The following is a 27,945-nucleotide window of genomic DNA, read 5'->3' as shown; positions in this document are numbered from 1 at the left end:
GCTACTTAAATTTGGCTTTTGGGCCTGGTTACATCTTACCCATATTTGGATAGGTTCTGTCCAGCTGTGTGCAAAATAGGTTTAGTGTTTGTTTTGACTGCTGTGGTTTAAGAGACGTCATAGTTGAGAGACTGGCATACTTTACTAATGGTTTCATAATGATTTTGCAAGTTTGCTCAAGTCAAACAAACCACACTGGAAAGGAACAGGAGATATTATACAGCTCTTTATCCAGCTTGTAAAAAAAATCCTTTTTCAACACTGAACCTGTTTGTTTCTGTAGTAAAAAATATTTCTTTTCCCTTAACATCTGCCAAAAAACCCAGAAACTTCAACACTACTACCGCCATCAAGCCCTCCGACTGCTCCATAAGCGATCTTGTGCTTTCCACCTGCCTCCTGTCAGGTCTTTAAGCCACGACCGTCTGCTGACCTCTACCCGCCCCGCCGTGCAGGCTGTCTCACCAGATCGCTCTCCCTCGCATCCGGATGTCAGATGTGCAGCACACAATCAGGTCATCGTCGCACACAGCATGTGTGTCTGCTCAGCGTGAAGCGCAACATGATGGCACCAGTAGTTACAGGTCAAACAGGTTCGATTCCTATTTAGATGGCAGATTATGCGCATGTGAGGCATTTCTAACTATCAGGAAAATTCACATTAACTTATCTGGAGCAAGCTCAAATTACCGTCCGTCATACTCCACATTATTTAAATTAAACTGCAGCTGTGATCTTGGATTTTCAGAGCCTAAAAGGTTTGACCTCTTTTCAAAATACGCACAAGGTCACACGGGCTCACAAAGAGATATTAGGCAAATCATCCCTCATCGCGTCTCACTTATTCATGTTCTCATAAAAGCAGCTGAAGCTTCCCCATGAAGAGGAATGCAGAGGATCAAGGCGGGTTAACCGAGCAGATGAACACAGTGGGGAGAGCTGCTTGAAACAAACTGCAACAGGACACAGACGGAAATGTTCATCAGCCTCGTTTGTAAGGACAGAAAAATAGAAAAGAAAAAATTAATGCACTACTGTGCTTCAAAACAGGACCTATTTTCTTTAAAAGGTCTGGATAAAAACCAAATAAAGCACCAATAAAGGCAGACAGCCTTCACAGAGGTCTAAACTGGAAGCTTTGAAAAAATAAAAGATTAGAAAATGTCTGATTTCTGCAGATGTGTTTTGCAGAGGTAATCGTCTGTGGCGTGTTTCGGTCTGTACCAGGAATTCGAGATTACACTGTCCACACTGTGCTCGCTCCCATTGTCACTGTGACAAAGCACACATTTATAGGGCCGGCGTGGGGGAGAGATGGCAGACCACAGCTGTATTTCAGGAAGTAAGAAGCTGCTCTCACTGGGACATGATAAGCATGGGAAGCGCTGAAGTGCTTTATTACACAACACGTTAACATTTTGACTGTCATTCCTGGAAAATAAGGTTTTACTTGACAGGAGCAGGGAACGTGGTTTGGTTTTGTGACTGAACATATGTGTCTGCATGTGCTAGTTACTTAGCAACGGCAGGCTCCAAGGTCGGGTTTAAGTACGTATGAATGTGTTACCAATTTATCTTCCAACTATTTTAAGCAACAACTAAAACTCAGAATTGATCATTCCCCCCATGGATCCAGCAGCTCCTAATGTTGACACTAATATACAGACAAAAACTTTGCTTGGCTGCTTTAATTAATCACAGTTTTCCTCTTGTATCCCAGGGAGTGCTGGATGATGACTCAGTAAAGACGTTACTAAAACTCACATACTTAAAATAGGGGAGAAGCGCACATCTACCTGTGACTAGAGGCTTGTGATCATGACAGCACAGCGGGATGCAAACATCACGCTGGATTCCATTTGGAACGGGAAGTGGGAAATCCCGGGGTCTCAGTCAGGTTTTTTCCATGGAACCCCCTCTCTGGTTGGACTTTTGACTCAGAAACTCGGGGAAGTTGCACCAACCTTGACTTCACGATCCAAGATGGTAGCAGGGAGCGTAAGCAGGAGTAAAACTGTAGGACTTGTAGTCTTTGTGACTCTCTTTGAGTTCTAATTATGAACATGCTTTTAAGCATAAAATGCATAAAATGTAAGCACTGCGTTGTTTTTCCAACTATTACTACTAGTAGAACAGAGTCAACTCGGGAATGACATCACTCTCACCTCAGATCGCAGTGTTTATGGCCTCAATTCAGTTCAATTCAATTCACTTTTATTTAGAAAGTGCCAAATCACAACAACACTATCCCCAATGTGCTTTATAATGTAAGGTAGAGAACCTACAATAATACAAAGAAAACAGGGAAAATCCCAAGAATCAGTTTATCCTCTATGAGCAAGAGCTTTGGTGACAGTGGGAAGGAAAAACTCCCTTTTAACAGGAAGAAACCTCGGGCAGACCAGGCGTAGGCATCTGGCTCGACCAGTTGGGGGTGAGGGGAAGAAGACAGAACAAAGAGAGCTGTGAGTTTCTACGATTGGTGGAGACAGTAGAAAGAAAATTGTTCTTTTTGCTTGAATTAAAGTAAAGACAGTTCCTGCACACAACAAGGTTTTTTAATTTTTAGACTTATGGGGCAAAAAAAGCAGACTTTTCTAAAGCCGATTTAGACAATCCACATTTTTAGTACTTTTGTCTCTACAAACACTGGTGTTGAGCAATCAAGAGACGCCTTCATGAATGTAAACAGAGGTTTTACAGCAAAGTGCAAACCACTGGTTACACTCAGGACAGGAAGACCAGATTAGACTTGATAACATCTAAAATAGCCCGCACACAAAAAGTCTCTGGGCCCATAAAATCAAGTTGAACTTGTACCAGTGATAGGAGGAGAAAAGTATCCACCCAGCTGCAACTAGACAACTCATAGCCTATAATCATGACCCATAAAGGGCCAGAGTTAAAATCTGTAAATCTGATTAAGGATAAAGTTAGACTACCACAATTTTAGAGTATGAAAGATCTCACATCACATTTAAAAATGTTTAAAAAAAGCATCAGTGAGGGGAAATACTCGGTCAAAAGTTCAGTAATGACAGTAATGTTTTTTTTCAGTTTTAGCAAAAACTGTGAGAATGTATCCTGTACAACCGTGTTATTTTTGTTTATCTCTTGGTCTTAATTGTCATCTAAATCGTAGCCATTTAACAGATTAAAGAGCAGATCTGTAAAATGTGAGCCAACAGAGAAACGTGCCTAAACAAACGCCCTCTAATAACTTTGTCTGACTAGACCAGAAAAATCAAAAATTTCAATTAATCAGCCAGCAGCAGATGACTCTGTGCACTCCAATCAGTCTGCTGAGAGCTCTGAACAAAACTTCGTTCACGTCATGTTTCATGAACTTTCCTGAAAGGCCCTACTCACCTCCAAACACACACCCATTTATTTCAACCAATCACATGTTCCTGTGTTGAAATGGAAAGAGAAAAACCTACAAGGTCGGAGCCCTCGGGGAACAATTTATCGGCAAACCTGCAAGTGTGTGTTTACTCAGTTTCCTGCTAATCCTTTTAAGACGCAGAAGATAAAAGCCTTGACTGACATTTATAACAGTAATCAGGTGAAATGCAGCTAAGAAAACCCATTAGTATTCAGACAAAACAAAACAGTAATTTAATAGGTGATGACAAGTATATCTTGTTTGTATGCTGCATTCACCTCTCTATCTCTTTATCTAGCATGAAGAATATGAGTAGCAGGCGCAATCTGATAAGCATGTGAGCTAGCATCTTGGCTCAACTATTATGGGCTGGGAGAGAAGAGGACAGGCCTACGTGGGATAAATAACACCCCGCCTTATCACACCTCCAGTAACCACGTGGGTCTCCGTTTGCCTCTTGCCTCAAGTGAAAGATTAAGCCTGCGTAACGTAACAAGATAAATCTCCGTCACAGATTTTGCAGCAGTGGAACACGTCGTCTAAGCTCCTCGGCCTTTTGACTTGTGGTTTTAAGAAGCTATGATTTTAGATTTTAGAGGAAACAGGTGAGAAAGAGGGGAACACAGCCACACCAGCAGACTTTTTCTGCTTTTTATTATGTATTGTGATTAGGAGACTTTATAACAGGATATTTGGGTGCACAGTCGTTCTGATAAACTCTTAAACCCTTTTTTAAAAAGGATGGATGGAAGGAGCTCTCAAATGACTTTACACTGAAAAAGATAAAAAGCCACATGTAAGATTAAAACCCACTAGTATAGCCTATCTGGGTCTAAAACCAATTGCTGCACTTTTTTAAACATGCAAACAAAACCACAGAGTTCTGTGAATACACATGTGCACCCCATGATTCAGAAACTCGCTGAACCACCTTTAACAGCAATAACTTGAAGTAAATGACTGATCAGTCGCTCATATCATTGTGGAGGGACTTTGGCTGACTCATCTTTACAATGTTGCTTCAGTGCACTGAGGTTTGTGGACATTTGTTTATGCACATTCCCACCACAGGATGTCAGGACTTTGACTGGGTCATTGCAACACCTTGATTCTTTTCTTTTTCAGCTGTTCTGTTGTGGATTTGTCAGTCAAATGTGCTCACATTTGACTATAGAATATACAGAGGAGCTCATGGTTGACTCTGTGACTGCAGCCCAGGTCCTGTGGCTACAAAAGAAGGTCAAACCATCACCCCTCCACCACTGTTCCTGACAGCTGGTATGAGATATTTGTGCTGATGTGTTTGGTTGTTCTCAAAACATGGTGCTGTGGATTATGGTGAAACATCTCCACTCTGGTCTCATGTGTCCAAAGCACATTGTTGCAGAAGTCTTGTGGTTTGTTCAGATAAAACTTTGCAAACCTAAGCAGTTCTTTTTAGAAAAGACAAAGCCCTTCCAAAAAAGCCATACTTGTTCAGTTTTTTAAACTGTACTGTCATAACCTTTAACATTTAACATGCTGAGGCCTGTAGAGTCTGTGATAAAGCTCTTGGCAGTTTCTGCGTTCACCGCATGGTCTAAGCTTGGGGTGAATTTCCTGGGATGTCACTCCTGGGAAGACTGTGGCCAAAACGTCTGTATTTCTCGTAACAAAACTCTTTTTTTTTAAGTTGTCCACAGTAGTGTCTTTCTGGAGGAGTTACAAAATTACGTCTTGAAATCCAGGAGACAAACCAGCTCTGTGGGTGCTCAAGAAAGTTTATTTGTTCGCCGAATAAGAGCTGTAGATGAATCTTATAGATTAGTACAGATCCTGAAGCATTCTTCTGATTTCTTTAAATTACTGTATTCACTCAAATAAGTTGTTGTTATCAGTGCTGTAGCAGCAACAACAAGCGGTTTCGCAGAGGCAGGAAAATTCCTGCAGACCAACATCTTTGCATAAACTATCAGTAAAAGCCTCATTCTCTAATTTCACGGCGCCTGCAGAGGTACACACTCATGCTGAGTCATAATTGTGTGAATCTGTGCGAATCATCAGCCGCTCCTCTGTTCTCCGTTTTCTCCCAGGGGCTGATTGATGGCTGTTACAACTGCTTGGCACGCTCGCTTTTCATGTCAATACATCTCCCAACTCTTATAGTCGCTTTTCCAGTGTCCCGTTCTGAACAGGAAGAGGCTCTTTACACTCTTGGCCTGACCACAGTGTGCGGCCTCGCAAACAAAAACAAACTCCTGGTTTTCCCATGGTGAAAATGGCAAACTATTAAGGCCGCTCTTGCAGGCAGAGGAGTGTCTGAATACTTTCCATAAGTCTGCAATCTCTGGTGATATCTAACTGCATTTACTTAAATACTGCTCGTGTACTCGAGTAAAGTTTCTATGTTATGACACTTTTTACTTTTTAGGCTACTACATTTCAGACACATTTAAATATAATTTTTTGGCACTTAGAATTTAACATTAATAGAGTTTTAAAAAAAATCAATTAATCAAAGTACCAAAAGAAGACACAGAGCAGCATTATTAGGCCCAGTAAGCCTACTCAGGTGGGGGTAGGTCAGGGTGGCCCTATTACTGACTCCTATGGGAATGATAACAACCATTTAAAGGGTAACATTTAAATTCCTCTTTAAGCTCTGTTTTGGTCTCCTCCAGCTCACAACATAGCTGCTCTTTAGCTGCTAACTGCAAGACTACTGAAGACACTACGACAGACTCAAACTTTCATGGAATATGCTTCTGCATGCCTTCATTCTGCTTCTCTTTAAATAAATGGCCTGAGGACATTTTCCAGCAGTGTTTGTGCTGCAGCTGACTTTGCATGAGGGAAATGCCGAGGATTCAAAGCCATGTGATGTTTAAAAAAAAAAAACTAAGTTAGTTCACGGGTATTTCGATGCATTTTAATTCGTTTCAATTACATTTAGAAGGTGAGGAAATCTGTGCTTTGGAAGTGCACGTTTAAATTGAGCTGCAGCTGCACAGAAATACAAATCGACGTCGATGGAGGTTTGCAAGTTTTAGACTACAGCGGACTCTTGGGCTTCCAGAAAAGACCGCAGTATTAACAATACAGGCACCTTGTTTCAAACACAACCTCGCTTGCTCACACATCCAGAGTGTTTTGGCACCTAAGAAAGACTGATAACGACAGAAGAAGCTTTATAAAACAAGGACTGATTGTTTTGCAGTTGCTCCTTTTTCCTAACTCTGTTGCTAAAGAGTATTTGTGTGTGTGTGTGTGTGTGTGTGTGTGTGTGTGTGTGTGTGTGTGTGTGTGTGTGTGTGTTTGTGCGTGGGTCTGTGGGGTCTTCGCAGCAGCTTGAAACTGGCCCCTTTCCTGTTTCTTTAAAACCATCTGCAGTTGACTCTGGAGAAGCTTAACAGGGTCTGGCTGAGTCTGTCCTAGTACTAAAAGTTCTCCATAAAGCAGGCTAATTTCTGCCCACTGGATTACACAACTCACGCTCGTAAATCCGCGCACACTTCTACCAGCGGAACAGCAACACGTAAAGTGAGCTTCACCGACCGCTACCTCACACCCCCTTCCTCTACATCTCCAGCAGGGGTTACTGCAGTGTGGCTTTCCAGCAGGCCAAAAGGGTGACTCAAGCTAAATGCCGAAAAGCACTGGCAAGCAGCGCAAAGGCTTACTGAGTACCTGCCAGAGTAGCCAACCAGCAACAGTTACAAGCATGGATTGAGCACAGCAGCGGTGTGCTCACACATGTTGGTTTAGACGTTAGCTCGTAACACACCCAAAACCGTCAGGCAGAAGAAACCACTTAAGAGGAATGCAAGGATTCACTTAAGCAAAAGTTTCTGTCTCGCAGCTACCGTTGAGTTTACGGGCCTCAATTAGTCAAGTGGGTGATGTTGAGCTTGTTAAGAAAGCCCCATGTGGAGAAAAGGAGCAAGGCTAAGGCGAGGTAGACTTGAATCGGATGACAAAGCAGAGAGAGAGTTGTGTTTATCATGTGGCTTCTATCATCCAGGGGGATTAAACTGAGAAAGTGAGAGTCAACCTGAGCTGGCTTTTCAGCACGTGTTCAAACAAAAGCTTGTTGGCACACATGCACGGCCTGTTACAAAACATTGCAAAGCTCAATAGCAGTGTCTGTGAAAGCACCACTGGGTGAGGGTTAGCGCATGTTTATCTAACCCTCACCTACCCGTCCGCAGTTCCTGCACAAGGCATCAACAATTGCAATGTGCGCTGTCATCACTATAGGGCTATAGGACAAGCAGTAGTAAGCTGTTCACACTGAGAACAGCCACGCACGAGCTGCTTCTGCAGTGGTGCACGACTTCCTTACCCAAACTGGTAAGAAACTGAGGTTTTAGCAGGCATCAAAACAATTAGCCATTGTTTTTCCAGAAAGCAGACTCATTCGCACATAATCTGGGCTACTTTTGGCATTTTCAGCTGGTAAGTGGTCATTTGGCCAAAATGTCACTGCACACCTCAGAGTCGCCCTAAACAGGATGGACCTGAGGAGGAAGTGAAGGAGCCAGACTCACAGTGTGCCAGTGCAAATATTCAAGGTTAAATCTGTCCAGTAAGTGAACTATAAAAGGGACCCAATATGGGGCCATCAAAATTATAATACCCTTTTTCAGCCAATCTCTTTATTCCTTATAATAAAGTAAAAAAAACAACAACACACAAACAAATCAAAAGGGAAATTCATGATGCAAAGCTAGATTTAACTTTTCTCTGTGGGCACTGATTTTTATTTTTGATATATCCTTCTGCATTGAATGCACAGTAACTGGGTGCTCTAAAGTTTCCTACGAATAAAAAGCTTATCTCTAAAAATAGAATTTAGTGAATCTGAAGGTGGAAGTATAAATATTTAATTTAAAATGTACATTTAAATGCAACTCATTCAATAAAAAGAATCAAATAAAATATCCCTCTGTATAGGCCAGCAAACTATCTTAATCCGAGCCTTAACCGGAAACCGAAACACCAAAAGCAGTAACAGGAGGGCTGTTTTAAATAAATTCAAAAATGTATACATTTCTTTGATCTACCCAGGGTGGATTACTTCCTCCTACCCACTGCACGCGCTGCTTTTCTGCTGACTAAAAGTTATATCAATGGGACACGAACTTCCCTCGCTCCTAAAATAAATGAGACATGAACTTCCGCTCGCTCCTAAAATAACCCCTGGCCCAAACAGAGAACAGCTATCATAAACACTGTGTCAAAAGATTCCTTCGCTCCTACAGTAAACTTGTGTGTCCTCAGTTACTGCAGCTCTTGCCTCACACTGACCTGCTTTACTTTCACCCCCTCTGAGCGCTGCATAAACAACAAAACACACACACACACACACATATTATGCATGCAAATTAGCTTTGGTCTGCCAAACAGGGACAAACAGCAGCTGAGGTTGTGGTAACCTGATTTTCCACAACCTCGAGGAAGCTGTTATTTTAGCTGAAGAAGAGGAGGAGATCCCAATCAATATCTCTGGACCAAACCTGCGTATTAGCCAGATTTTGTTTGCTTTTCTTTTCATTTAATTTGAATGAAGGGCATCAAGATGACTAAATTAGCTTGCACTGATTGATGGGTTATTATCAGGGCTGAGAGTGTAAGCAAGCATAAAAATGATTCCAGTTTTTCTGCAGAGACCCTGTTACTGATTAAATGAAGTGATCACAACAGGAGTAACAAATGAAGACAGAAATAAATACACGGGCGATCGACAAGTCAATTATTTGTGCTGAAAAATAAAATCACTGCTAAATTTTGCCACTTAGAAAAGACACGGCAGCTGGAAAACATCACACCATATGCGAGGCGCCATCAATGAAAAATATTCCAGGAACTGGTCCATAAACACAAAAAAATAATATCCGAGTCGAAATATGGACAACTTCCTGTTGAAAAGCAGCCTTGTTGTTATGCTCAGACAGCTATTTTCAGATCACTCCCTCGAAAACAGAGCAAGGTTTGTGTTTTCGACAGATGCTGTTCGGACACACCAACATATCTTCAACACCTTGGCTAGTTATAAAATTTGGCTCCCTGCAACTTCATCCACTGCCTAAAAATGAAAATCGAGTTAAAAGATCCCGGTTTTGAGATCCAGAATCCATTGCAAAGTCATGAGTAAAAGGTGAAAGGGTTATACGACTCTACCATGAGATTTCTCAGGAGACAGCAGCTGAACTAGAACCATGGAGACGAATGAGAAGATGATCTCGAGGTGCAGCTTTTGAACCCTCTCATCGCATCTACTGTGTCCAAAAAGCCATCATATTGGATTTAAATGCACAGCTTCACTTTTATGTCACATAAATTAATTAGCAACCACTCGCTAATGCTGTTCTCCACATGAACCCAGTTCAGCCACAGCCTGTTCACCCAGAAGTAGTCACTGCCGCTCCAAACTTCAAAGCCGTTTCTTTCTCCAGGCTGTGAGATTTCTGAAATCATCCTTCACATTTCATCACGAAAATCTTGCAGATTTTGTGTTTCTGCACAAGCCTCGGTGCATGTCCTTTATTCTGTGCACATTTGGCACACATAAAAGGATATGCATATTTGATTCCAAAGGTCATGATATGAGCTGCTAGCTTTGAAATGCAGGAGGAATGAAACCTGAGTAAACAGAGTTTTCATACTAGCTGGTCAACACGGTGAAGAGAGCGTCATTTAAAGTCGTAAAAGCAAATGCATATGAAACCTTATGTGCTTTACTGTCGATTTAAACCCTGTTCATAGAGCATTTCGGTAACCTTGGCGCATCAGGAGGGTTTATGCACATGCGCATGTTCACTGATCAAAGCCACATACAGCACTGGGCCAGCTGCGAGGAGGTGAGAAGCTTGGCCTTTGCCTTAGAGCAAAGGGAGGGTGAAAAAAACAAGCAATTTCAACCAGGCTGCAGGAGTCTTTAATGTCTTTACAGGCTCTTTGCTTTGTACTAAAGGATCCATTATGCCAATCAGACTGCAAGCAGCAGGAAGACTAAACATCTATTAAAGGATTCACATTACAGGACATAGCAGGAAATAAACTCTTACGCTGTTATTATAACACTGTATGTGAGTGTATTATAAAACCATAAGGCTATACTTAGAAAGCTCTCAAAGTGTAGATTAAAATTCCACCATGTATCGTGTTTTATGTGCATTATGAACGGCCACTTTCGCACAGACATTTAGGTGATATAAAAGCTCTATAAAATTATTTAAGCTGTGCACGAAGACACAGCCTGTGTGTTGAGAAGAACAAAAACATACAAGAAAAGAAACGTCTGAGCTTTGCTTTAGGACTTGCTGCAGCAGCATGCCCACATGCATTTAGCCATGAGGGCTGCTTGGCTTTTAAACTGTTTAAATGAAGCAAAGGCTACTTCTGCAAGCTGCTAATTACACAGCAGCAAGGGTGGACACACTACAGTAAACACAACTGTTTTATATGATTAAAGTGGTGGCAGCTTCTTTTTCAACTGAATCACAACAAAGTTACTGCACTGCTGTTCAGCTCAACAAACAGCCCCGTGTTATCTCCACCGTGGTGGAACAGGAAAACTGTGACATAATAACATAAAGGAAATACTTCCGAATGTTCCCCTTCATACTTAGTGTGAAAAATCACCTTCAGAGAATGTTCACACTTCCTGAATCATCCATTTACAAAACAGATGATTAACAGCCTGAAATTTCTTTAGAAAAAAAACCAGAATGTCAGTGACATAGCAGCTCATCCGCTCATGATTCATCGCAGTTCGTCACAGGTTACAGACCCTAAACAACCAACTAGACCTTGACCTTGAGCGTAATTTTGGTGATGACTCGTTCGGTGATCATTTCGCAAACCCTTTCGGAGGAGCAGCCAGTGTTGCAGACCGAGAAGCTGACGGACACTGTGACATGGTGCGTGTTCATTAGCTTTTTAGCCGATTGCGCTAACAAGTGAGCTAACAACCTCCCAACATCGAAATCTGTACTTGAAAAACTCAAGTTTCTTAAATCCCAACTGACTCCGGTGCTAATACGCCCGATCTCAGCAACAACGTTGTTTTTGTCTCTATGGCCAATTTCCCCTTCATAGCAACCGTGGGGTCACTCTGCATTTAGTCAATCTCTCATTTGTACTGCAGATCCTTGGGGGGCACACAACCTTCACCTTCACCTGTAGTGCACTAACTGAACAGCAAATAGGACTTAATTTTCCATGTCTGTGTCATCATCTACACACCAGGAGTAGTGATGCAATCTCGAGAAAAGGATAAATTCGTCATGACTTTGTGGGACTTTTCATACTTTGCAAAAAACAACTATTTGGTCTCAATACACATTTGTTCTAAGTAGATGTGGATTACGTTTATTTATTTGAATGACATTTATTCAAGCTGACATTAAGTGTTATTAAAATAAACAGTGGAAAATGGCTCTAAATGAAAGCCTTATTTTTAAAAAAAAAAAAAAGGGCAGCAAAAAGAAGCGGTGTGGAAGTCATCTGAGGGGTGGATACATCTGCATTACTCGTGCGCTAACGGAGACCTCGAGCAATGTAATGTTCCACTCAATTTAAGACTCACAAGAGGCGCATTTCCAAAAGAAAAGGTTACACACATACACGCGTGAACACACTGAGATAATCCCAACACCACAACCTGAGGTATTTCCTCATTCTTTACAGCTACAGAGGACACTATATACTGTGTGTGACCAGTAAACTGATCTTGACAAGTCAAATCCCAGTCACTGTCAGACTGCTGAAACCTATTATCTTAAACTGGGTGGAGGGATTATAGAAAGCTGGCTAAGCGCAGGCAGATTTCAGATGGAGAAAGCAGATTTCTTGGCTGTGTTTGAGAACATAAGCTGCAACTTTGAAAGATGGCACTTCGCTGCAAGCTTTTCTTTCTGTGCAATGGTCGGTGTGGAGAAATGCTCTGCAAGACTGAAGGATTGAAACCCAGAACAAGTAAATTTAGTTAAATGCTTTACTCATGTCTTTGTGAAGTCAGAGTGCCTCCATTTGGCCAATTTACCGAGCACTATGAAAAGATTTAGACAAAGAAAGCTCAGGCTTTATGGAGATTTGTCCTCCAGCCTGCGAAAGGAGGAAAAGACGGAAAAGCTGACTTGAGCGGTCTCTTATAAAAAAAGGGGAAAAAAGAGAGCTGAATAATGACGGCATTATGCAGTACGAATTATCCATCCATCCATTCGCTTCCGCTTATCCATTTTCGGGGTCACGGGGGGCGCTGGAGCCTATCCCAGCTGTCATAGGGCGAGAGGCGGAGTACACCCTGGACAGGTCGCCAGTCTGTCGCAGGGCCAACACACAGGGACAGACAACCATTCACACCTAGTGGCAATTTGGATTATCCAATTAACCTATCCCCACAAGCTGCATGTCTTTGGACGGTGGGAGGAAACCGGAGTACCCGGAGGGAACCCACGCAAACACGGGGAGAACATGCAAACTCCACACAGAAAGACCCCGGTAACTGTTGAGACTTTCTGTTTCTGAGTGATAAACGCCAAAAAGCTCTCCTCTTTTGAATCCATCAATGCAAGAAAGTCTGTTTGACTTTTACACGCATGTTTCAAAGATCTCGCCGACTGTGTACAGAGCATGCTCGAGGAGGTAGAAAGCGCTCCTCGGAGGTATGGCTATCATGTGATGCTGAACTGCTTTGACAGCTCAGTGGAAGCCAGGGGACATGACGGGTATTCCTCGAAGAGTCCTTTTCATGCCAGCTTTCCCCATCCGAGCAGCTCCGTTTCACACAGCTGAAGTGGAAAATGCTGACAACGACCTCTCCGCCTATCCCCGGAGACCCGGGGACCCCAAGAGGCCTCGCTGGCTCGTGTTTCAAAAGCCAGGTCACAGGAATCCCCGGGATCACATGACCCCATGATTCGCAAACTGTAACCTGAAAATGTTTTAAGAAAACAGTGTTTCTGGTCTTCTGGGACACTTCTCACAAAACCAGCGGCAGAGATCTGACATTCCCGATTATGTAGTGCACCCTCTCTTAGGTTTCCAGTGGTTCTGACTGCAGTGATTTAAAAACGTGCTTACTTATGGTTAGAGTTTCACAAAATGAGGTCAGGCTACGTAGAAGTACTCAAGCTGATGTTCAAACCTTGCCTTTGCGAGGGGCAGCCAAAAGGAAGTAAACTGAAAATGAGAACAGTGCACGCACTGAGGCCCAGCATAAGAAAAGTCATGCAAAGCTACTCTAGCAAAGCTGGAAATGAGCACAAAAATGCCTCATTTAAAACTTCCCTGGAACTAATTTGTAGTTTTGTTGTGTGTTTTTAATTCATAACTGTCCAGATCTGACATTTTCAGCACAGCTACACAGCATTTTTCTACATCAAGACGATTCAAAACAGCAGAAAGTCAAGTTTTAATGTCTGAGACCCTAAAAGCAGGAGCCTCTTTAAGCACAAATGCCAACCATGAGAAGAAGGCCAGGCGACTCGCCTCATCTGACTGTGGCTGTAATAAATTGAGTGAAGGTCAAGGGATAAAGGTTGCAATAAATCGTTCTCTAAAGGTTTAAAATCCACATGGTGTCGTTACATCCAGGCTGTATTCAGTGTTTCTCACAGGAAGTGTAAATGTGCACATTTTTGAATCAGGCTCGTAACGTTTTCCTCCTCCCTGTAAAAACACTTGCACAGAAATCTTCCAAATGCTGCTTTGTGTGCTTCCTTGGCTTTGTTACTGCAAGTAACTTTCCATCACTGGAGTAGTGTAATCATCTCAAGACCCCATCATAAAATAGTGCTCTGTAGTGCTACAGAGTAGTAAAGTCTTTTTAAGAGGACAAATCACAGTGTAAACTACAGGTATCTTTAGTGTTAATAGTGAAGCTCACGGACAAACTGAGAGTTTGATGTAAATGTAAACATAAAAGCTTTTTTCTATTTGGTTATTTGTGCAAAGTACCTGGAAGCGGTGTGAGGAAATGAGGAAAGTATTTTAAGGACATTTTAATCTGAAGGAACCCCTGATCTACCAATGTCTGTACAGTGCAGCCGAAAGACTTGTTATAGTAGTAAAGTTATCAGTAAGTGGACTTAATATGTTTCTTGGCTCACTCTTGTTTTCAAATTTTCCCTTTTTGTTTTTTCCATTCTGTATCCGTCACATGAATCAGCGTGTCGTTACCTCCGCCAAGGAGGTCATGTTTTTGGACGTGTTTGCGCTTGTGTCATCGTTCTGTCTGTAAACACAACAACTCAACAAATTACGAACGAATTCTGATAAAACTTTGTAGGGGTGTGCATGCAGAGTGGGGTTAACAGTTCAAATTTGGCTCACATCCACCAAAGTCTTCGAGGTCACCTTAATGAGTCATTGGTCAAAAATTCGGAAAAAGCCTTAGAAACGAGAAACAGTGTGGTGTATATCGTCAACATACCGGATAAAGATTTAACATGTCACATCCTGTCATATTTGACCTCTGACCTCAAGGTCAACAGATTGATCTGAAAGTCAAAACTACACACTATATAGGGGTATTTAAATCTGTTTCTTACTCCTATTATTTATATTGAGAATATAGATATTTGGGAATTATAAATATCACATCACATTTGACCTCTGACCCCACTTTTGAATTTCACATCTGCCTTTTTTTCCAAGTTGAACTCAAAATGCGTTATATCTTTAAAGAAAGAGCGAAATAGAGCAAGCTGCCTATGGGGAAATATAGTGCAGTATAATATTATACAATAAGCTCAAGTTATTTATGCGTTCATGGAAATTAATACCCGTTATCCATTACCTACTCCTACATAATGTTTGTGTAATCAAAGTAAACATCTGTCATGTTTCCCTTATCTGATTTTTACTGCACTACAACATAAAATGAATGTACGCAAAATAAGATACTATTTACTTAAAAATGAATATTGCCCAGAGAGTGAGCTGCCTTAGCTGAAAGTCTGTTTGTTTGTTTACTTAATGCAATGACTGGATGAACTACAGAGTCTGACTCTGGGGGAAAAAAGTTTTGTTTTTTTTTTTACTTGTTTTGGGACAAATATAGTAAACTTAAAAAAAAAATCAGATTTTAAACATTTGATTATGTCCTGCTGATCATGTAATTAAAATCATGTTCTCTCCCTTTTAGACTTAAAATATAAATAACTAAACAAGGCAACAGTAACACAGACCCAGACACCAGTTAGTACAGAAAAACGTGTATTCCCCAAACAAAAACTAAGAAATCTCCCTGTGATTGTTTTGATCGCCCATAGTTTGCTTGGAAGACGCCGACTTGTCTGCAAACGCTCCCCAACTCTTCTCAAAAAAGTGCAACACAAACCAGAAACGCACAAAGTTCAAAGTGAAAGATGGGGCTTACCGCTGCGATCATCACATTTCAAAAGAGGCAAGTTTTACTTTCACTGTTTCTGCTTTGCATCATACTTTTCACTGTTTTAATACCCTTTGATCAGTATTTGTGCAAACTACAGGTGACCGCAGGAATCACAAGGAGGTTTTTCACTGCAGCAGCGCAACCTCTTTGCAACGGCAGGCAACCACTTGCCAACCAGTTGGGGAACACATGTACAAGCTATCTGTGCTTGCCAGAGGTTGCTGACTGGCCTCAAAGACTGTGTTACTGTGCCTGCCTGCAGTGAAGATGGACATCTTTAAAAAACAGACATAAAAAAGTTAGTGACAGCCACAACACTTACTCTCTAATTAACTGCAAGACTGCACTCAACATGATGATGATGACTGTCTGTGCATATGAGAGGGTGGATGAATTAGCACCAACCTTCTCATCCACATGCCGACCGGTGAGTAATCCATCGTGCAGGTGCTACATTTTGTGCGAACAGGCCTCCGCCATTCACAGGCACCACTGAAACAAAAACAACTGGCTCCAATGAACCTAACGCTGTGGGTAAACATCGAGTCGCGATTTGATTTTAAACAACCTTTACTGAGAAACGTGCAGTAAAGGTTTGCGGCTAAAAAGTGCAGAGATGAAAATAGCACACGTCTCTGCCGCAATCTCGGATACTGGGTCAAAGACAGCTGTAAAACACAAATGTCATCACGCATAAAAAGGTAATTTACAGCGCGTCAGTGAGTCATTCATAAATCAGCCCGTGTGTTCAGAGAAGGCAGAGCTGCAGGTTCTTTCTATTCCCACACAAGGAGGCGAAATAGACTGGAACAGCTGTTGATCAGCAGCAGTGCAGCTTTACTTTGTGTGATGACACTACAGTTGGTCCACTTATGGTCTGTATTAATGTGACAACAATATATTAGTTTAACATGTAATAAGTGTGAAACACAAAGTGTTACCTGTTTTGTAGGTCTTTTAATGCATTTAGACACATTAAATGAGTAATATTTCGATGGTTCCCACCCCAAATATCACCTGGAGGACTCAGCCTCAAGGTTATTTGTCACTACTACTTGCAATTATTTGGTCACCAAATTCAGGAAAATTCAGTCAGCAGGAAACCACATTTTTTTCATGGTTGCAAGGTGGTTGCTGTCCTATATGCTGAGATATTTAGGTTAGGTCAGACTCAAAGTGGTGAACAGACCAACTGGCATGCACACCTGCAATGCACTCTTTAAGGCCATTCTCCTAGCATGAATGAAACAGTCAACAACTGATTTTCTTTTCTAAGAATTGATGGGTGTAAATGGCTTTTCACAGCACGGCTTTAAGCCTTTAGCGGCAGCAGGAGAGTACCGCTATTAACAGGTTTATAAAAGCCGGCTACCCCTGCTCTCCATTTCCAGTGAGAGGAAACCCGAGCTGAAGTCATTCCTCAGAGGACAGCTGTCAAACCAGCCTGCATGTCTGATTAAAGGTGTCAGTTAATAGGAGGACCCCCGAGGACGGGCAGCAATCCACAGCTTGACGTGGACTTAGAAGGGGAAGTGATCTGTGCTAAAGGTTAATCTTCTAAGTTGGTCAAAACAGAGCTGTTCAAAACCGACCTGTTGTGTCTGCATCCTGCCCAAAGCGAGCCTGAGGCTATTCACATAATGTGCTTTTGCTGAAAATGTGTGTTTTTACACAAGTTCACAGTTAGCTCCCAGAAATAATCTCTGTATATACCAACATCACATGACCACTAAGGCACGCATGTTTTGGGAAACAGAGGCTTAAATAGTACGAGGGCAGAAGAGTGAAAACAAATTCTTCTTTGCTTGGGTGACAGTGATGGTGGGAGAAAAGATACACCTGAAGTAACCAAGAAAGCGAATACAGCGCTGAATCTAGGTGGCGTCCATCACCAGAGGAAGACATGACATCAGGGAAGGATTATTTGATGTTGTGGATTGAAGTTTATTTTCTGTCCATCCATTCATCCATCCTCTCCTGCTTTTCCAATTCATCCAATATCCTGGACACATCAGCAGTTTGTCACAGGGCTAACACGGAGACAGAGACAAACAACCATTCGCATTCGCATTTACACCTACGGGCAATTGAGAATCACTAACTAACCTTAAAATAAGCCCGCTAACTGTTTTTGGGCTGTGGTAGGAAGTCGGGGTACCTGGAGAAACCACACAGACACTGGGGGAAAATGCAAACGCCACACAGAAAGACCACAGCCAGATGGTGGATTTGAACCCAAGCAATGTGTGATGTACTAGTATAAACCACTGTGCTGCACATGATAACCCCGGAGTTATCCAACTGAAGGTTTGGTGAGTGTTTCCAAAAGTCTCTTCTTTAGCAGTCCTGAAACGGCTATAACTGTGGTAAACGTTTTAAATGACAATCCCTTTAGACGAATGATATGCTGTAATGAAACTTTAACTACTTTCAACCAAAACATGAGGATATGCTCCTGCTAATGACTTCACACTCACTTTCTTTGTATCTCTAGCAACACTCCCCCAAAGCGTGAAGAGGACTTGATGAGAAAAGCAAAGGCGACACAGGCACTTGGGCTTCACAACTTCAGACACGCGGTTACGATACGAGCTTACATTTACAGAGATTCCTTCCTTTTTTAACGTATCTCACATCTTTCAAGTAATAACTCAAGTTTCTCTTATTATCCACTAATAATTACATTAGCTTGATATCCACCTTCTTAGCTACAAGCTACGTTAATGTGTAAATTCACTGTAATTTGAGTTGTGTGGGAATGACGCTCATATTTTGCTTCTCATAACCTTTTTATGAATATGCTGGAGGTTTTTAAACTCATTTTACATCGTGGGCCACATAAGCCTAAGTAAGTTTAACCACACATTAAACCCTTCAGTTATTAAGTGCAGATTCAACAGCATGTCTCAATTTTTCTACATGTTGAACTCTATCAGTGCAGCTTTTGGGGGATTAATTTGTAAGTAATAAATGTGTAATATAACAGAAAAGGTAGAAAAAGTGCCCAGACTGAAAAAAATCAGGAACTTTATTGTCATTTTGGTCTCGGGTTTACCTGCAGGAAAAGATTTAAATACTGAATGTACAGTTAAAAGTCCAAAATCGATGACCTTCTTCATATTTTCCAAAGCCACCCAGTGGACCGGATTAGAATCTCTGCCAGGCCGATTCTGGCCACCGAGCCATATGTTTGACACCCCTGACCCAAATCTAATCAGTGACAAAAAAACCCATAAAATTAATAATTAGTGTGAACGCTATCTGCACTGATGATGGCTTCGATCGCAGCCTTCTATCTCGTCCAGGTTGCCCCTGTCGTGGTATTCTTACAGATGTGTCTGACATTTGGGATTAGTTGGATGAAGGCATCGTCACTTCTTCCCCAAAACTGTGATTTGAGACACTGGACAACTCACAATAATCAGATAAGTCTGCCCAAATCCCACAGGTTGGTAACCCTACAACTAGTATAACTAGTTTTCTTGGTGCGTTATTAAATCCCCCTCAGTGTTGAAACCAGACTATCCTGAACAAACATCTGAAATATATTTTTCTCAATCATTTGTGTACATTTCACGATTTATGATGAACATACTGTACAGCAAACACGGGCTAACTAATGTTCAGGTATACTTACCTTCAGGGAAGTGGATCACAAAACTGACACGATGTAAAATTGTGACTCTCATTTAAGCAACCGTTGACTAACCAAGTAAAAACAACCGATAGCCGAGACAAGATCTGGGTGTGGTGTCAAGTTGCTTAACATTTCTCTGGGAAAACCCTGAATATCGTCACATAATTACGCCACAGATGTAATAATCAGGTGTCTCACTCCGGACATCTTTGACTTTTCACTGTAGAAAAAGTAAAGGCGTAATAAAAACCATTGCTGTGCTCTATCCAACAACTGCCTCTGGCTCACCCATAGCTCCACATATCTGACCAGGCCTCTAGCTCCTCAAACCTGACACATGTATATGTGAGTTTCAAACAGGGGGAACACAAAAAGCAGCATCAGCAAACACTCATACATGAATTAACACCAGTCTGCAGATGGAGGCAGATCCTGGAAATAGAAGATGGAGCAATTACTGGAATGAGCACCGAGTCTGCCGGGTGCACTATGGAGGAGAGGTGGAGAGGGTATGAGGCACCGGCCTGCTCCATTATCAAACAGAGATCACAGGAGAGCCGTGATAAACCAGTGTGATGGGGTGGATGAGCCTCCTACTGTACAGATATCACAACTTAGTTTTATATTAGATTCAATTTTGCACCTGCGACCATTGAAACTATGTTAAATGAACCCATTAATGTTCATACAGCTGTCACTGGATCATCTTAAGACAAGTTCTGCAGGTTTACGAGAACACTTTTATTATTATATGATTATTCACTGACTTTTATGCAGGGCAACATTGAAAGGAAGGCCAAGTCTTTGTCTTTTTGTCCCTTTCACCTCATTGATAAAACACACTGCTTTAGAGCAATCGGCGTGCAATTGCCAAAATTTTACGCAACACGTTTCCTCACAAAAAGATCCGTAAAACAAACATGTGACAAATCTGAGATAAACTGGAATTAAATGTGCTGCGTGAGCTCGAAGGTTCCCATTCAGAGAATCTCGAGATGGTTCAATCAGACGATACGTGGCAGCAGCCAGAAATGTAAATCACGAGCTCGTAAATCATTTTGCTGCTGATGTGCAGATTTTATAGGCGTGTTAATAAAGAGCGGCGGGATTGCAGCTCAGCACAATTGCAACAATTGTCCACCCATTTTAATTCAACTGTTCCTGCAAAGACAATAATAAGCAAGGCAACCGGCTTCAGTTTGATTGATTTCTCGTGTCATATTGTGGCGCTGCTTCAAGGAACAATTCTGGTTTCCTTTCACACAAACACTGAAATGGAAATATTTAAAAAAAATCTGCCTGGAAAGACTTTCAGCGACGAACCACATTGGAAAACGTCACGGCTGTTTTGATTCTGCTCGCACAACTTTGTGCTTTCCAAACACAACAGCAGCGATGAGTCCGAGAGGAATATCACAACTCTGTGTTGGGTCAAGAAGGACAAACTGACTTTAAGCAACTGCTTGTTGCTCAAGCGTCCCTTTTGAGATAACGCTATAAGAGTGAACTACACATGCAAAAAAAGATTAATTAATAAAAAATAAAAATTCCTAGATCAAGCCCTGGCTTACCGACTTCAAATAAAAGCATATCAGAAGCATTAGTGCTGATTTTCACACAGATGAAAAATTAATTTGCATACAAAAGTGGAAAAATAAGCAAAAGACCCTGGGCTTTATTTACAGCGTTTACCTGATTTAACTGCCTTTGTTTCCTTTCAGTGCAGTGTGAGTCTCCACTGCATTATGCAAATATATATACTCTCACAGGCCACTTTATTAGGGACATATATTCAACTGAATGTCAATATAAATATCCAATCAGCTAATCACACAGCGATAAATAGTTCATTTAGGTATGTAGACATGGTCAAAACAACCTGCTGAAGTTCAAACTGAGCATCAGGATGAGGAAGAAAGGTCATTTTAGTGACTCTGAGCATGGCATTATTGGGTTTTCAGGTCTGGGTTTTCAGAAGCTGCTGATGTGCTGGGATTTTCCCCCACACAACCATCTCTAGGGTTTACAGAGAATGGTCTGAAAGAGAGAAAATATCCAGGAAGCGGCAGCTCTCTTTGTGAAACAGCCTCGTTGATGTCAGAGGTCAGAGGGGAATGGCCTCTGACATCTATGAATGACAAGATGTAAAACCTTACAGTAAGAGGAAACCATGCTTGGTGCCACTCCTGTCAGCTAAGAGCACGAAACTGAGGCTACAATTCACACAGGCTCACCAAAACAGGAGTAGAAAACTACAGAAGTTGAGAATTTAAATAACTGTTGCCTGGTCTGATGAGTCTCGATTTCTCATTCAGATGATAGAGTCAGAATCTGCTGTAAGCGTCACTAAAGCATCATACCATCCTGCCTTGGTAAAGAAAACAGCCTACCTGTGCGTTGTTTCTGACCATGTCCATCTCTTTATGACCAGGAGGATAACACGCTGTTTCACAAAGCTCCACATCACAGTTCGTTTACTGCATTCAAACAGCCTCAACAGCCACCAGTCTCAATTTAATAGAAGTGGTGCAAATGGAGACTCGTGTCACAGATGTGCCGCCAACAAATCTACAGCAACTGTGTGATGCTGTCATGCCAACATGAACCAAAGTCTCTGAATCCATATTGAATCTGTGCTATGGAGAATTACAGCAGCTCTGAAAGGAAAGGAAAAGGGAAGTGCAACCATGTACTAGCAAAATGTAACTAATAAAGCAGCCAGTAGGTGCATGGCTTATAGTTTCTCTCTGCTGTTACCGTGTGTGTGTGTGTGTGTTTGTGTGTGATAGAGAGAAGGGGAGGAAAGCAAAGAGCTCAGCAGCAGAGAAGTGACAGGGAGCAGAGCAAATAGCATCAATGGATGTGACGACATCTCTTTTTTCCCGCAGCAACAAGTGTTAATTTGTCTGAACCAGAAGATGCGCGGACACCAGCGAGTTCAAGTGTTTAAGCCTGTCGTCCTGTATTTACTGGGTGATTCAGGTGTAACTCAGCAGCAGAGCAGATCCTGTCCCAGACTTACAGACATCTGGGGTTGATCCAATTTTCTTCTGTTCAGAATAGCACAAAGAAACTAAACAAAGGCTGGAGTGTGGGTGGAGACTGTGAGTTTTATGCAGTCTGGTATTTTTCCACTTTTCTGAGATAAAACAGAAATAAATAAATAGAAATTGATAGTGTAATCTACAATTAAAACAAATCAATCGATACGATATAATACATTACATTATTAGCATGCATAGCTACATAAGAAAAGTATTCTCATGTGGGTTTCTACTACCAGCCATGAGAGACTGATGCTCTCAGTGTGGGGCAAATGAAAAAGTGACAGTGGGGGTGGCTCAGAAAAACACACAGATGGGTAATCAATGGGTGGAAAATCACTAGGGTGGGGTAGGGTTTATGTATATGTGTGTGTGTTCTAGCATGAAAAACACTTGATGGTAGTGAGAATGCAGCGAGGTCAGGTGGTTTGTGCATGCCGAGGAGCCTGTGTGCGAACCAGAGATAACCTTCAACTTAAATTCTGAGTCTTATCTGGAGCCGTTAGCAGAGGCGACACCCACAGATTCACGATGCTGAACTGTTTCTTCTCTCTGATAATGACTGAACATCTTGGCGGTTGTTTGGCTTACACAGCGTGCGTGCGGACACGTTTCCGATGTGGAGAGCTGGGAATGTCACACATACTGGAACAAACATGGAGACCACATGAGGGAGAGGGCGCTTCGAGTGAGGCCAACGGTTTATTTACTTTTGCTAATGAAGCTGAAGTGCTGATGCTCACAAGGACAAGAACACTGCAGCTAAGAGCTGTCATCATCTTTTAAGCCATCTTGGGAGAAATGGGTTAAATGGTTTTGGGTTTATTGGTATTTTTTCAGCACGAAGCCTCAAACAGCAAACACAGAAACATAAATTTAAGAAAAACATTCAAATCTGCATGTTTAACACAGAGAATCAGCACCTGTTTGATCAAATGAATGAAAATTCACAATGTTCAAAGTTGCAGCTGACTATTTGCTATAAGCTTCAACTTGTCCAACTTGCTGTAAATTAAGCGAAAGTTTTCCTGCTAAAGAACGACTCATGGATTTGTGAATCTGCTCTCGATGCTGTTACAGTTATGCACCTCCCTCCTTCACCCATGTCACATTTTTAAACAGAAGCAGTTATATAGTGAACACATGATGACACTAATGTCATTCATTAAAGAGCACTTAGAGGAGTCACTCATACAGGCCTCGAGGCTGGTCGACCAGTCGCTCAGACTCGTATGCAAACACTTGCCAACTACTTACTTAAGCAGTAATGAACCTGCAAAAAAAGTGCTGCAAAGTAGAAATTTACACTGGTCACAGTTAAATTAAAAGTTGGGCTTTTACCACAGTGACAAAAATGCTTCAAAAGGTGCAACTTTTACTTCTGCTAGCAACCAAAGCAACTGCAAGTACGTTTTCAGTCCAGGACTCTGTGTTTGCAACCCAGCAGCAACCTCCAGCAATCAGGAAAATACACGTTTGACCCACCCGGGCGGTTTCTGGGTGGCCAAATATCCAGCCCAGTCTGATCTCAAGAGGACCAGCCCAATCAAAATGATTGCATAATAACACATAATACAAAAACAAAAATGACCTGCAAATTGTTTCCCTTCCTTTTAGTGTAAATGAGCTACAAACCATCCAGTTATAAAATGTGTAGGTAATGACGAGCACCCCGAGATATTTTAAGAAAAGGAAGTGCACTTTTAACAACGCCTCTGAGTTGTTGTAGTAAATGTAAAACACCCGTCAACACGCCTCTTTGGGATTACACTTTAAGAAATGAATGCATAATTATAAAAATCACACAGGCAGCTTATTATCCAGAGTTTTTCCTGCAATTAAAAGACATTTACTGTGAAAGCACAGAAAATGTGCCATCAACTGTCAAAACAGGAACCTTCCTGTTATCTAATGACATACTAACCATAAAAGTTTCTGTCATTTAATGGTTTATATATTACTTAGTAAACTTTAGTGGCCACGCGTCTGAAAATGCAGTTAAAAGTCAGAATTTTTCCCCTCCTTTGCAATTCTCACATTTTCACTGGACTCTTTGCCAGGCTATTTCCAGCCCCCAGGCGCTAAATTTGACACCACTGTTAAATTTATATTAAAAATGTAATAATTCATAGATTGGTTAACTGACTGAAAATTACTCTGCAGCCACTTTTTTAATCCATTCGTGTTTTTGGCACGCAACTCTCTTAGTTGCAGCATTTTGTTTTGGAATAAACTAAATCAGCATTTTACAGGCAAAGAGCCAAAAAAGTCTGCATACTCAAATCTGTCAGATTGCTCCTTTAATTCAGCGCCCGCACCACTGCACAGAAACAGAGCCTGAATTAAAGGACCAGTCTCACCAATTATGTGGACACTGTTGCAGATACGTTTGGAGATATCACAGAACAAACACCAGAAAATAATACTAAGTATTAAAAAAAGATTTTGGAGGCTACAACTGCCCATTGAATTCTTTATAAACTTTGTAAGAATTTTTCCTTAGTCGTCATATTTAGAGATGACTATAGCTCAGAGCTCAAAAACACAAATACATTCAATTTAAAAGAAAAGCAACAGATTCTCACAAACAAGAGGCCAGAAAATTATTGACATTTAAGCATGCAACTAATTTGTCCAGTAATTCTCTTTGGGCTGACTAATCAATGGGTCTAATTGAACAAGCAATTCCAGTTTGTCGTCTTCGTGAAACATCTGCAAATACATGGATGTCAACGATATTTCTAAGTGTGCAATAATAAAACCAGATGTGGATTTGAATGTTTGTGCAGATCCTGCACAGGAGCAGAAATCTGGCTACAGTTTTTCTGTGAAACTCCTCCTGCCACCCAGATCGGCTCAAATGGACTCTGTGGACTATAATCTGATCAACAAATATGTCACTGTGTGAGATTTATGCTGCTGGGATGGTGCCAAACAGCATTGGGCAATACCACCTCGACCGGGCTCAAACATTGCATAACACGGTGGGTCCAGCATGGCCAGAGAGATCAGCTCAATTGATTTACCGCCCGATCGGGGAGCAGATCCTTTGCTGTGCGCAGAAACGTGCTCACTCACACGTATCCTTCATGCACACCGACCAACCTGCTCTTTCCGTTTCTGCCAGCGGCCGCAGGGGCTCTCCTCCAGGATCTCGCTCTCATCCTCGCTCTCCTCCTCCTTTCCCTCCGATCCTGACTTCCTCTCCGGGACGGACATCGTCATTTTAGCGCCGTATATTTCCAGATTTCAACACCAACACTTCTCCGCGTTCCCTCGCTCCTTCACTATCGCCTCTGTGTGTTTTTGTTGTTGTTGTGGGGTAGAGGAGGCGAGCCGCTTGTGTGCGCAGTAAGAACCCCCTCCAACAGCCAGCCAACGTCTCTCCCTCTCTCTCTCTCAACCCTCTTGGCGCTCAAAACATCTTGCAGAAACAAACCGGTGTGTTTGCAATCCTCAGACAGTTAAAAGGAATCCAACACCCTCCTTTGATAAAAAAAAAACAAACAAACACAAGTGCATGCAATGAGCGTCTGGCCGGACTAAACGGGGTGGAAAATATATCCCCAGACTTCATGCGCCCTATAGGCTGCATATAAAAGAGGTTGCGAAATGCTCTCCTGCCAATCTGTCCATTTACAATCAAGCGAAGCTCGATCGGCGAAGCCAAAGAATTCCCTCTGAGTCCAGTGCACTCATTTCCCACCGCAGACGTCGTCTGCTTTATGGAGGAGACTCAGTTTTGTCGACCATCTCCCACACGCGTCATTGTCGGCGTTGCAGGATCTGAAGCTGTGGGCTCCTGCCAGGCACTGCGCGCAGAGGGATGGAGCAAAATACCGTAAAGTGGCCGCTATGCGCGCACTATATATTCATGTATGCATGGAAACCGGTAGCCGGGTGAAAAGCAAACTTCTAGAATCGATATGCACGAAAGTTACTCGAGTCTATGATATTTCAGCCAGTTTGAAGACTGTCGCACTGAGAGGCCCGAGTGAGGTGCATGTGACAGAAGGTGGGCTATTATCGCGTTTCAGCTCCATATTTTACCTTGGACTCTTTTAATAGGTTTCCCCTGACAAAGGCTTAAACAGCAGGTGGGCGGGGTTGTGTGCCTAAGCTCACTATGACATCAAACAGACACAAGAGCAGAAAAAACTATCATAAACTGAGGGTTTAGAGCAGTATCAAGCCTAAGTTTTTAGCACAGAGCTTTGGTACATACGCTGCCTTCATTATCTGAAACTTCTGCAAGATTTAAAATGAGCTTCCAACACGGCAGCTTTTTGTACAGGATATAAATAGAGCAAAGCGGGAGCGGCCCCTTTCAGCATCACTTAATGGTAATGTTGCATTAGGTCATAATTTGCCATGTTTGAAACATGGCATTAAGGTGGCACAGTGGAGCAGTGGCTAGCACCGTTGGGTACAAGAAAGAGGATAGGTTCAAACTGGCGACAGCCTTTGACAGCTGGGGCTGGAGAAACAGTTAACAAAATTATTGGATGGAAGCAACAGTAGCTTCAGACATTGTGAGAATACTGCTGATTGCCCAACACTGAATGTGTCCAGGGCTGGCAAAAACAAAAAAACAAAACTGAAATGTGAGATTCACAGGTAAAAGGAACCAAAAGACAAACCTTTCATTAAAAATCCCCCCCAAAAAAATCCAAGAGTCGAAAAAACAAAACAGAATAAAAAAATAAGACAAACACGCAGTCTGACCAAGATCTTAAGAGAGAACGAACATTAAAACAGGAAGTATCTGACTGAGACAAGACGTTAATACTCAATTTAGAGATACACAAGGAGGGCTGCAATCAACTCTAAAGCTAGTAAACTGATAATTATAATCCTTAAACAGAACTCAAACTTCCAGAAAGGCAATGAAACTGGAAAATCCCCCAAATATCACAAAAACCCCACGGACACAAAACTATGGCAACAACGCAACCACAATAATTTCTCAGAAAGATCTAAGTACAAAGTATTTGACTAATGTAAGTCAGGGCAGAGTTATTATTCTACATCATGTAATGTTTTTATAACTTAATGCAACATATTCACAATGTTGTTTTGTAGCTTTGCTGTGATTGGGGCCAGTCTTAATTTGAAATGATTGAAACATCATTAAATCGACCCCCAGCTGTATTTTATAGCAGGAGAATCTGTTGTTCACAATCAAACATGCATAATTAAGTCTGAAAATTTAAATGATTTAAATGCCAGTGCATTTCAATCAACATTATCAAATTCTTTGTAAACATTCATATGCTGAAGTTTTCGATGGCAGTGACAGGCAAGCGCTCCCCCAAATGATCTCAGAGAGACAGAAAGAAAAGATTTTGTCTGCTGGTGATTGTTTTGCTTCACTTTTGTTGTCACCGCACATATTTGTAGCTGTTTTCCAAGCAACAGATGTTCTGCTCAGTGGGTCTGTCCAATGACCCATCCACGCAGCTTCCTTCTGATTGGTCGAAAGCCCAATCAGAGTGAGCGA

At 41.8% G+C, this 27,945-nt stretch overlaps 1 protein-coding gene across 1 annotated transcript in view; it reads right to left on the bottom strand.

Annotated features, from left to right (window-relative positions):
* LOC147322156 (nuclear receptor-binding protein 2-like) overlaps positions 1 to 26,274 on the bottom strand; it is a 43,151-nt gene extending 16,877 nt beyond the window's left edge. Inside the window, exon 1 of the mRNA XM_086306567.1 lies at positions 25,551 to 26,274. Within this exon, the coding sequence (XP_086162693.1) occupies positions 25,551 to 25,670 (120 nt within the window). The 5' untranslated portion in view covers positions 25,671 to 26,274. The remainder of the gene's footprint in view (positions 1 to 25,550) is intronic.
* Positions 26,275 to 27,945: the final 1,671 nt, after the last annotated feature.

The sequence above is a fragment of the Aulonocara sp. 'chitande type north' Nkhata Bay genome, linkage group LG9, assembly GCF_057382095.1.
Source record: "Aulonocara sp. 'chitande type north' Nkhata Bay isolate Kocher_YH1m ecotype deep benthic linkage group LG9, A_spYH_male_GT1.1, whole genome shotgun sequence".
Lineage (NCBI taxonomy): Eukaryota > Metazoa > Chordata > Actinopteri > Cichliformes > Cichlidae > Aulonocara > Aulonocara sp. 'chitande type north' Nkhata Bay.
This window is presented reverse-complemented; position numbering and strand designations above follow the sequence as displayed.